The sequence below is a fragment of the Pristiophorus japonicus genome, chromosome 14, assembly GCF_044704955.1.
Source record: "Pristiophorus japonicus isolate sPriJap1 chromosome 14, sPriJap1.hap1, whole genome shotgun sequence".
In the NCBI taxonomy this organism is placed as follows: Eukaryota; Metazoa; Chordata; class Chondrichthyes; family Pristiophoridae; genus Pristiophorus; species Pristiophorus japonicus.
This window is the reverse complement of record NC_091990.1, coordinates 87,639,125-87,650,694: the sequence shown is the minus strand read 5'-3', so window position 1 is coordinate 87,650,694 and position 11,570 is coordinate 87,639,125. Positions and strand designations below refer to the sequence as shown.

The 11,570-nt window shown below is 48.3% G+C and overlaps 1 protein-coding gene across 1 annotated transcript; it reads right to left on the bottom strand.

Moving 5' to 3' along the window:
- Nucleotides 1-7,050: 7,050 nt before the first annotated feature.
- On the bottom strand, nucleotides 7,051-8,226 carry fjx1 (four-jointed box kinase 1). The gene has a single exon (XM_070898731.1). The coding sequence runs from the start codon at nucleotides 8,224-8,226 to the stop codon at nucleotides 7,051-7,053; it is 1,176 nt and encodes a 391-aa protein (XP_070754832.1).
- Between the last annotated feature and the right edge of the window lie 3,344 nt (nucleotides 8,227-11,570).

Genomic DNA, 11,570 nt, shown 5'->3' with positions numbered 1-11,570 from the left:
CAGATCTCCTTTAAAACATATTAACAAAAAGTAAGGTGTGTGAGAGAGACACTGTACAATTGTGAAGAATACAAGAAATGTCATTGTTGGACTGGACATCAAATGTCCACTGCTGATATTTAAATAAAAGTTGCACTCCGCCACAGACGTCAAGGAAAAAAGCTCGATATTAAACAAAGGACTCAGTGCTGTGGGATGAGCAACTCGAATAGCTCAGCTACACACAGGGAAAGGACAGCAAAACATAAAGGCCTGGAGACTCCAAAATGGAATGGCAAATGGGAGGAGGGCTTTCAATAGTCATTGTGCAATAGTGACATCTGAGCACTATTTCTAGTAAAATTATAAACATGCTACTTTAAAGTGCTTTCGCTAGAAATAGCAAACATAAGAAAACTTCCGGCTATACTCAATGTCGCTTGCACACAGTGACCACAGGAAATCCTCTGAGATGAGATAGCAATTTCAGTTGCAGTTTGCAGTAACTAGTCGAGCTAGTTTTATCCAGGTCTCCTGTAGGCCAGACCTCAGGACAGCAAAGACTGCTCCGCAGAGAAGAGCCACAAGACTAATTCCTAGTGCCGGAGGATTGGATTGTGATACCCGTGCTCTTCAACTTCAGGGCACATTATAGAGGCATGCAAGATTGGAAATGATATCGATACAGGTCATTCTAGAACACCAATTCAAACTAAACCATGACAGTCGGAGAAGGGAGCACAGTTTTCAAGCTGTGATGTCAGTAAGTTCTTCCTCATCCAAAGAGTGAGGAACACTTGGAATGGACCTGTAGGTAGGGTCGTGGAGGCAGAAACCCTGGAATCATTCAAGAGGTGGCGAATGGTGTGATAGGGAACTGATGCACGAGTCCTTCCACATCACAAGATCTATCTTGCACTGCGCAGGGACCTATTCTGCAATGAATCAACCAGGGGCAGAGTTGGTGCAGATGTGGGCTGTACCATTAACCCTTCTGGAAGGTGTGGGGGGGCGGTATAACAGGGACAAGGAGAGAACATATCACAAAACAAATAAATAATTTGATAGGTGACGCCAAGAAGTAAAAAGAAATGGATCTCCACTCTCCAGGGGATGGCTAAACACACTAGACACAAGTCCCAGGTTGTTGACTCACTGCTTGCCATGCCAGAGTCAGATCAGACTGGGGCCTGGCCCGATGTTTAAAAAGGCCTCACTAAGAAATGAATAGGAGCTGGGATTCAAGAGGTTGCACCCACAGAAACTTTAATGCTTCTAGCATGCATCCTACACACTGGCCTCTGATATTCAGATGAAAGAATGTTTTTTTTTAAAAAGTGACTATCCCAATTTAAGACACAGCCAGAAAAATACTAACAAAGGGATTTTCAATTACAAAAGAACTCAACATTAATGAAGCACGAATCATATCAATTACACCAAAGAAGCATCCGTTACAAAATCATATCGCACCCCCCATCAGTGCACATTCTTAAATATGTGCATTCTGCGAAGAGCTGACAGTTGTAAACTGAATAAGGGAGACACGTATTGTGATACATTTATATACATTATGTGTGAAGTATAAACACCGGCATAGACCAATTGGGCTGAATGGCCTGTTTCTGTGCTGAAAGTTCTATATAGTGTGTCAGTGCTCTGCCTGTATTCTTTCACCTGCTCTATAATTTAGTCCGCCCACCACTGCTTTGTGTGTAATTACAAGGAGGCTGTATGGTCAAAGTCAAACTATTACATTGAGTCTCAACCAAGGTAACCATTCCTGCATCTTTTTTCGAGCTAACCTCTCTTCCTTTTCCCTTACCCAAGAGGATTCACCCTTCCGAAGGCGGCAGACGTAAATATTTTTGTTATCCTTGTCCCTGGCATATTTTTGTTGAAAGCCAATTGTATCTTGCATTGTCCTGTTGTCATGTGGCAATATTTGGAAGGAAAGAAGAAGGGGACCTGTGAGATATTTTTAAAAGGGGAAGCACACATGACAGTATCCTTCACAATTCATTTGCCCTCCCAAATTTTCTGCCCTTACCCATCCCACCTCTCTGGACGGGACTGATACATGCCGGGGTACAGTTCAACCAGGAGCGTCAGTTTGTCTTGTGGGGGTACCGTGCAAAGATTCGGTTCGGGGTCCCTATATTGTAGTTGACAATGATAGTAAACATTACCAGATTCTTAATCTGATGTCAAATCTACGGCCATGGAAAGGCATGTTTGCAATAGGTGACACAAAAATAGCTGATAAAGTGATCAGGGCAGCTATTACTGTGCGTAGGGGTCCTTTCACTGGATACACTCAGGGCATTGTGCAACTGCTCGGTCCTAAATGCCCCCTCCCTCCCTCCCCATCCCCCCTTGCCGAGTCCAACAAGCAGCAGTGGTCACACGCCAATGTGGCCAGTCTTCATGCGTGAGCATAGGCAGTGAGTATTGGGAGACTATTCTACTGCATGAACATCACAGCCACACTCCATTCTGCCCTCAGATAAGACCCACAATTTAAAGTGGTCTCAGCGCGAGTGATAATAGGGAACCCTGGCTGATTTCCCCGCTTCCGATTGTACTGGTCCTAGTGGAGGCCAGTTCACTCAGCACAGGCCAAGTACTGAATCTTGGACTCCTAGTCTGTATGGTTAGTACCACACCAGGTAATACATTTACCGATTGTACTATCGGAGAAGCTTGCTGGCTTTTTTTTTAAAGATAGAAGAGGTAATAAATTACTGTTAATATGAATGAAGCAGTTACCAAGCTGTCATATGAATTAGCAGCCTAATTGTCTATGAGGTTACACAGTCTACTGTACTTTTAATGAATATGTGCTATGTAGATTTTAAAAAGGCATATCCCCACCCCAAACATATGAATTTTAATGGAAGCTAATTACGAGTGTTAAGTTTAATGGAGGACTCTGGTCCTCTGAATTGTCACTGCTGCTTATACACCTATTGGTATCACTAAGTCTTTCTTTGTCCAGTGTGGTGATGTTACTGTACTTCATAGGGTTTATGAGTGGAACTTAAATGGAATGACATGCTACACAAATCACCTCCTCTCGTGTAGCTTCTGACAGCAATTTTAAAACATAAGAAGACTGACTCAAGTGCTGGCTGACAATAAATGTACAGATATCACCCTCTATTTAACATTATGAATTGCATGGCACACGAAGAGATGAAAACAATTTCCCTTTAAGGTTGACAGCCAATACGCAATAGTAAACAGCAGATTAATGGCCCCCTACTCTCTTCAAATGCTCATTCTTCACCTAGATATGTCGCTTTACTGCCTCATTATTTCTCAACTGCTAGTGTCTAAGCAATAGAAATGGCAGATTCTAATTTAAGATAGCAGGATTATTTTAAATATATCAACCACCATGTTTTTTCCCGCTCGACCTGCTTTACGCAGTCTTCTTAAAGAGGCAGCATCACCGTATATGAGAGATGGCTTTAGGTAGACTCAGGTGGCAGTAAAGCCCTTTCTCTGGAAATCCCTCGGCGTTGAGTGCCACCAAAGAAAGCAGGGGCCACAACAGTCAGCTGCAAAGTGTAGCTGGTGGAGTATCCCTTCCAACCTGAAGGCATCCCATTTTATACTGAAACTATAAACCCGTAATAGCAGCATATCTGGTCAGCAGTGTGAGGCCGTTGTTGAGTGTGGCTGGGCAGGCCAATCACCCCTCCCGGTAAAAATACAAGGCAGTGGGCAAAGTGACCAGCAAGATGCTTTACTCTGACTCAATTTTCTTTGATGTGCTCAAAACACTTTATCCAAATTGTGACAACTCCATTTTTACATTGAAGATGAGCAGTCTGCACTCAAGGCTCCAAAGCAGCAGCCACCTGTCCCAGCAGCTCATTAATTAAACCAGCAGCTTCAAACGTAACATCCTAAACCATTTCAAAGCTGTTTAACTCTTTTGAGTTCACCTGTGAAAACATAAAAACAATAAACGGTGCCACCCGACCTGGGTGACACTCCAGACATTTTCAAGGCCCTTTTTTTCCCCCCTTTTTTTTTGGTTTTTTTTTTGTGTTTTTCTTTTTTTTTTTTTGTTTTTTTTTGGGCACTAAAATCACAATTTTCCCCAGTGCCCCCTATAAAAGGGAAGGGGGACACTAAAAGCACCGGCAATTAAAACAAATTAAACTTTAAAACGTAAAATCAAATTAAAATTTGGTTGCCGGGCGTGATGATGCACTCCAGTCCCTCCGGTGCCTTCAAAGCTGTTTAACTTTAGATCATTTAAGTCAGGTGTAATAAGCGCCATCTGCTCTGATTAAAGAGGCAGCACACTGCAACCTCGGAACGCAAAGGGTGAAACTTTTAAAGACTTACAAGCTGCCCTCTCGGATGATTTTGATGCAATCAAATAAAATATCATTGTTTCCAAGTGCTAAATAAATCCTACACACGAGTAGCATTAAAAAGAATAGTTCCCCAATTTTCATGGCTAGTTCATCTCGCTGAGCATATCAAAGACTGATATTTAATCAAAACTCACAGATCACATGAACCCATCATAAGTTCAGGACTGCATCTTTAGTAATAACATACATTTGAATGTTTACTAGTTGCATAACTTCAACCTAGGCAGTAATGGACAGACCCTAAACACATTTAGAAACAGAACTAAGCCGAGATCATAGAACCGTACAGCATAGAAGGAGCCATTCAGCCTCTTGGAAAGAGCTGTCTAATTTAGTCTCATACCCGGCTTTTCCCCCATAATCCTGCAAAAATGAGTCCTCTTGAAGTACATGACCAATTGCCATTTGAAGGTTCCTATTGAATCTGCTTCCACCAGCCTCTCAGGTAGTGCTGGCCAGATCTGTGTGAAAAAATTCTCCTCATTTACACTCTACTTATTTTGCCAATGATTTTAAATCCATGACCTCTGGTTACCGACACACTTGCATTTATATAGTGTGTTTAATTTAGAAAAATGTCCCAAAACCAGTCACATTTAATAACTAGACCTAACCTGTATCAGATATGCTGGTTACATGGATAACCTGGGCTTGGTGTGTGCTGGATAGTCCCTGGTCACATTTCTAAATCAAACCTAGTCTGCTTGAGACAGACCCTGGTCACATTTATAGACAGGACTTAGTCAGCTTGAAACAGACCCTGGTTAACATTCAGAAAGGTAGAATGTTATTGCTATCCTTATACTCTCCAAACTAGGAACTGTCTGTGTAGATCTGGTTGTATTTAATTTTCAGAGCCCCAATGACTTTAGTAAGATATCCTCAGAATATCAGTTTACACACTAGCTGTTGCACAGCAAGACTTTGGATACAGATGTACTTTTTAATTTTAAATTCCTATTTTATTTCCTGTGTTTCTTTTTCATCCCTTCTTGGCCAGCTATTTTTAAAAACCAATTTGTTAATCAAGAATTAAAATAGGTGTGAAACATAGACTCGACCCACACTGTCCGTCCCATTCCACCAACACGTTCGAGGTGGAACAATTGAGATAGGGCAAACTTCTCTTCGTGAGGTAAGATAGCTCCCTCAAGACACTTTAATATGCCATGCCAGGAACATGGTCCTTTTGTGATATAACCCAGCTGATAGAATTCCTTCCCACGATGTGGCACAGCCAGGCCAGGAGGAATCGCATCCTATCTGTCAAATATTGAGAGCAGTGCAATACATCCAAGAGAAACGGGGCTTTTACTGGGGTTGAACGGGACTAGAACTGGTGGTGCTACTTTTGTGCAGTGGCCCAGCATCCCAACAGTGAACTAGGGACACTCAGCCGACTGAGGGACAAGGCTGTGTGTGACTGGTCACCCTGCCACGAACATGCAATCTACTCGGGCTTCGAATATGGAGTCAGGTTTTCTCCTTGGGAGCTTGACTTGATTTAGAATTGTAAGAACTATAATCACTGTTAGGAGAAGTCAAGAATGAGGGGGCATCATAAAATTAGAGCTAGGGCATTTAGGAAGGAATTCAGGAAGCACTTTTTCCACAGAAGCAGTAGTAAAACTTTGAACTCTTCCCCCAAAAGGCTGTGGATGTTGGGTTAATTGAAATTTCCAATGCTAAGATCGACATATTTTGTTAGGTAAGGGTATCAAAGGATATAGATCTAAGGAAGTAAATGGAATTAAGAAACAGATCAGCCATGATCTAATTGTATGGCGAACAGGCTCGAGGGGCTGAATGGTCTACTCCTGTTCTTAATTATATGAACCTACTACCAATAATCTGCAATGGAATATGTATTCCTTTTTACATTTAAAATGTTTAATTTCACACAATAGTGCGCATGCAACTGTCTGAGCTGCCATTTTGACTCAGGCTGGGACAAGGATGAAGGGACCTATAGGGCTGACCCATCCAGAGAGATCAACTTTCACTGGAGCCGCCCAGGTACGAGGCCGAACCTGCTCTGGGTTAGGAGCTGCAATGCAGTAACTAAAAGGAAAAGGAGGCTTGTTTTGTTTTGTTTAGTGTACACCCCAGAGCAGCAAGGGATGGTGCATACTCATGTTTAAAAAATACAAAGGGGCGTGAAATTGCCAATCCCAAATTGGGTGTGGGTGTAAGACTGGCTGTTGATTCGCTTTCGCCCGCTTTACGCTGCTGCCCAACATGAATTTCACTCCCAAAATGTTACAATAAGGCATATTAAAGCAGAAGAGATATGTTACAGGAACAATTGCTGATTTTCTGTACACGCTGTTTGAACAGGAATCTCCCGACGCTTCTCCTTGATTTTGTCACTGGACCATCATGCCCGGCCCACACCCCAGAGCAGAGGTGCCTCTGCTGAATGCTCAGCTACCAAGCAAGATTCAAATTCAAACTTCCCAGCTCCAGGTCAGAAGGAACCAGTTTGGTTACCAATGGTAGGAAGAACTGCCCATACCAAGGAGGCATCTCTTCCCATTTTGCTCAAGGGCACCTCCTGGAGGTCTGTTGGTTAATATCACCCACAGGGGGCCAAGAACACCTTGTCCTCGCAGGTAAGAACAATAGGGGAACGCAGGAAAATACATTTCAAACCGAAAAAAAAACAATCCATGAAAACTTATGTACTATATTTAGCTTTACACTGCAGTATATGTTTATACAAACGGTCAGTCCTGCTCTGCACCATCTGAGCGTGTTCCTCAGACAGGAATCCCATTTGAGGGGCCAGGGGCTCGCTGGCCCTGTACAGGTCCAACAACTGGCCGGCAGCGTTTTGTGACTGGTGCAGCTCGGCGATTTTCCTGGCGGTCTCCTTGCGGAAGATGCACAGCGTCTTGAGCAGCGACTCGTGGTAGCGTTCCCACATGGCCAGCACCCGGTAGCCGTGCACCAGCCCCGCCTCGTTGTCGATGAAGACCAGGGCCCCGCTGGCGGTACGGTGCAGGTTGTTGGCGGAGCGCTCCATCACCCGGGAGTCCCACTGCAAACTCAGCAAGTTGCTGGCCAGCCGGTCGAAGTTGGCGGTCAGGTAGTCGAAGAGGACCAGGTCGGACCACTGCACCAGCTCGGGGACCTCCTGGCTGGTCAGGTTGGCCAGATCTTCGACCGTGGGGTGCAGCCTGTTGGTGTGGGAGCGCAGGGACAGAGGGGTGACCACGTCGGTCAGGTTGCTGATCCACTCACTCAGGCTGACGATGGGTCTGTCCGCCCACTGCGACCCCTGCACCTCCTGGCGGACCCTCAGCCACTGCTCGGCGTTGACATTGACCCGCGACAGGGCCAGGGCCGGCACGTTGCGGATGCCCAGCAGCCGGGAGAGGTAGAAGGACAGGGTCTCGCCCAGCACCTGGTCCGGGTTGATGCCGTAGCGGACGCAGGCACGGCTGCCGTCCGAGAAGCCGGCAAGCCTGTTGGAAGGCCGGCCGCAGCCCCGCTCCAGCCACGCCAGGCGCGACGAGCGGGCTTTGCGCTGCCAGCGCTGGACGCGGAGGTCGGAAAATCCGGCGGGCGGCGAGCGGTCCGCCCGCCCGCTCCAGAACACCCCTTGCTCCACCACCTCGGCCAGCCGCACGGTGCCGGCCCGGAGCGGGGAGGCGGCTGTGCCCCAGTCCCAGTCCCTGCCCGGCGCTGCGCGGGACCTCCTGCTCCTGGCCGCCCTCGGCTGCAGCGACACGGCGAGCAGAGTTCGGAAACTTTTCGCCCTGTCCGGGGGCGAGGCGGCGCCGGGACACTTGGAGAAGCCCAGCCAGCCCAGCAGCGAGAAGAGAGCCAGGGCGGGCAGCAGGAGCCTCATCCCCGGGCAAGCCCAGTCAGGCTGGGTGGCCGCAGCGCTCCCTCTCCGATCGCCCAGCAGCTCACGCCTCGCTCCCCATCATCTTCAGCCTGCGAGCCGGGCTCCCTGCTCCCGCCGGCCCCCAGCCCCCAGCCCTCGCATCGCGCTGTCCCACAGAGGGAGAGGGAGGTAGAGGGAGGCGCCCCGCTGCCGGTCGGTCACACCGCCCGATCCGCGAACTCAGCCCCCGGGACGGCCAGTTGTTGCAGCCGCTCCCGCTTCGGCTCTCCGCCGGTTGTGATCAGAGAGGGTGGGACCTGCTCCCCCCGGCGGTGCAAGGAGCCGCACTCGCTCCCGGCCCGGCCTTTACAGCAGTCGGCTGAGGTGTGGAGAATAAAGCGCTGGGTTCAAACCGCACATGCCGAAGCCTCCTCTCAGTGATTAACCCCCTCCTCTCTGTGGATTAACCCTCTCCCTCCCGCCTCTCAGCAATTAACCCCCTCCCTCTCTCCCCTCAACGGCTTAACCCCCTCCCTCCTCTCAGCAATTAACCCCTTCCTTCCCTCCCCTCAGTGGATTAACGCCCTCCCTCCCACTCTGGGCAGCTTAACTCCCTCTCCCCGCCCCCGACGTGTAATACCCACCCGCCTCTGTGTTTCAACCCCCCCACTTCCTCTGTGATTTAAACCCCTCCCCTCCTGCTGTCAGCTGTGGCTCAGTGGGTAGCACACTTGCCTCTGAGTCGAAAGTTATAGGTTGAAATCCCACTCCAGGGACTTGAGCACATAAATCTAGGCTGACACTCCAGTGCAGTGTGGAGGGAGTGCTGCACTGTGGGAGGTGCCGTTTTTCAGATGAGACAATAAACCGAGGGCCCGTCTGCTCTCTCAGGTGGATGTAAAATATCCCATGGCACTATTTGAAGAAGAGCAGAGGAGTTCTCCCCAGTGTCCTGGTCAATATTTGTCCCTCAATCAACATAACAAAGACACTTGTTCTGGTCATTATCACATTGCTGTTTATGGGAGCTTGCTATGCGCAAAGAGGCTGCCGCGTTTCCCACATTACAACAGTGCCTACACTACAAAAGTACTTCATTGGTTGTAAAGCGCGTTGAGACATCTGGTGGTCGTGAAAGACGCTATATAAATATAAGACTTTCTTTCCTGTTATTTAACCCCCCCCCCCCCCCACCGCCGTGATTTAACCCTCCCTCTGCTCTGACTTAACCCCCTCCCTGTGACTTAATCCCCCTTCCTCCGAGCAGCTTATTTTTGTCAAGTTTTGCATTAAACAGGCAGCAGACTGAAGGCGGAGCCGCGATCAGTCCCCTAACTGAACAGGGAGGGAAGGAGCAGGTCGCCAGTTCAATTCACAGTTAGTACAGGAGCGGGAGACGGGCGAGTTCCCTTCTTTATTTGAACTTCATTGATTTCAGATGCCATCCTCCGCTTCTTTAGCCCTTGGGCACATTCCACAGAGCAGACGACTAGGGACCACACACACACACACACACACACACACAAGTTCAGGCATGGCTGCTCAAAGCGGGAGGGATTGCTGACTTGCTCAAGTGTTACTGTACATATACGGATTATTGTTTGAGCTATAACTCTCATCTAGAGACAAGAACCCGTTGGTTGGTTGGTTCTAATATTGGTGGAGTCCCAGTGGCGAGCTGCGTTCGAGCAACACGTTGCTTAAAGGAGCATCCTGTTTAAAAACTGCCCGGGCTTGTTTTGCTTCTGATGTAAAGTTGATAAATGCAAGCTGCAGACTGCAGGTTGACCGGCGGGGCAGTGGGAGGTGCCTGTGGGGAGCAGATGTGCTCCAGTCTCACCGTTAACCCATGCGGTACTGACTTTCAGCTGGCCCGGCAGCATTCTTTTATTATTTTGGTGCCGGTAGGGATGGGAGAGTTGGGGCAGCAAAGCCTTTTCCACAGCCACTGTCAGGCAGTGTCAGGTCAGGTCAGCTTGGGTCTCAGTACGGCTCCTTCTCCTCCGCTCCAACATCGTGCTTCGACCCCAGGATAGCTTAGCGCCATCTACTGCACCAGTCTGATAGTTCCATTTCTCACAATTCTCTGCTGAAATTGTCAATCAGTACCACATTCTAGGTAAATATCACGCTTTATAACCAATGAAGTACTTTTTGAAGTGTCATCATCATAGGCAGTCTCTCGGAATCGAGGAAGACGCTTCCACTCTAAAAAATGAGTCCTTAGGTGGCTGAACAGTCCAATACGAGAACCACAGTCCCTGTCACAGGTGGGACAGATAGTCATTGAGCGAAAGGGTGAGTGGGACAGGTTTGCCGCACGCTCTTTCCGCTGCCTGCACTTGATTTCTGCATGCTCTCGGCGACGAGATGCGAGGTGCTCAGCGCCCTCCCGGATGCACTTTCTCCACTTAGGGCGGCCTTGGTCCAGGGACTCCCAGGTGTCAGTGGGGATGTTTCACTTTATCAGGGAGGCTTTGAGGGTATCCTTGTAACATTTCCTCTGCCCACCTTTGGCTCATTTGCCGTGGACGAGTTCTGAGTAGAGCGCTTGCTTTGGGAGTCTCGTGTCTGACATACGAACTATGTGGCCTGCCCAGCGGAGCTGATCAAGTGTGGTCAGTGCTTCAATGCTGGGGATGTTGGCCTGGTCGAGGACGCTAATGTTGATTCATCTGTCCTCCCAGGGGATTTTCAGGATCTTGCGGAGACATCGTTGGTGGTATTTCTCCAGTGACTTGAGGTGTCTACTGTACATGGTCCATGTACTGTACATAGACACTGTTGTAAAGTCAGAAACAGCAAGGTCGCACAAATAGCAATGTGATCAGATAATCCTTTGCAGTGGTGTTGAGTGAGGGCTAAACATTGGGCAGGACACCAGGGAGAACGAGCCTGTTCTTTTTCGAATACAGGTTGGACCTATCTGGTCTGGCACCCTCGGGGCCAGAACAGGGAATTTCCCGAACCACGGGAGGTCACGCCGAACCTAGGTTTACTGGTACCTGATGACAGTACCCGGGCTCCTGAACGCCTCCGCCACGCTCCGGCTGCGAAACTCTCTTTCCTGCTAGTTTGCTGCTGTTTTTGTTTTAAGGTCATGTCTCCCCCCGTGCACCCCTGCTCCAGGCAGTACGAAACAAGATGGAGGTGGCTGTCGGGTCCCGGCCCCGAAGCTGGATTGGTGCAGCTTTTGTGCACATGCTCAAATCTATCAATCCAGTCACAGGGTGTGACACGGTTGGGACCAATGATCCAGAAGCATTTAGTCGTTGTCTACAATCACTCCTCACTGAACAATGCGGGAAACTGGGATGCTACCCACGCTGGGACAGATGCTGAACCACAGATGTTTCCGGATTAGA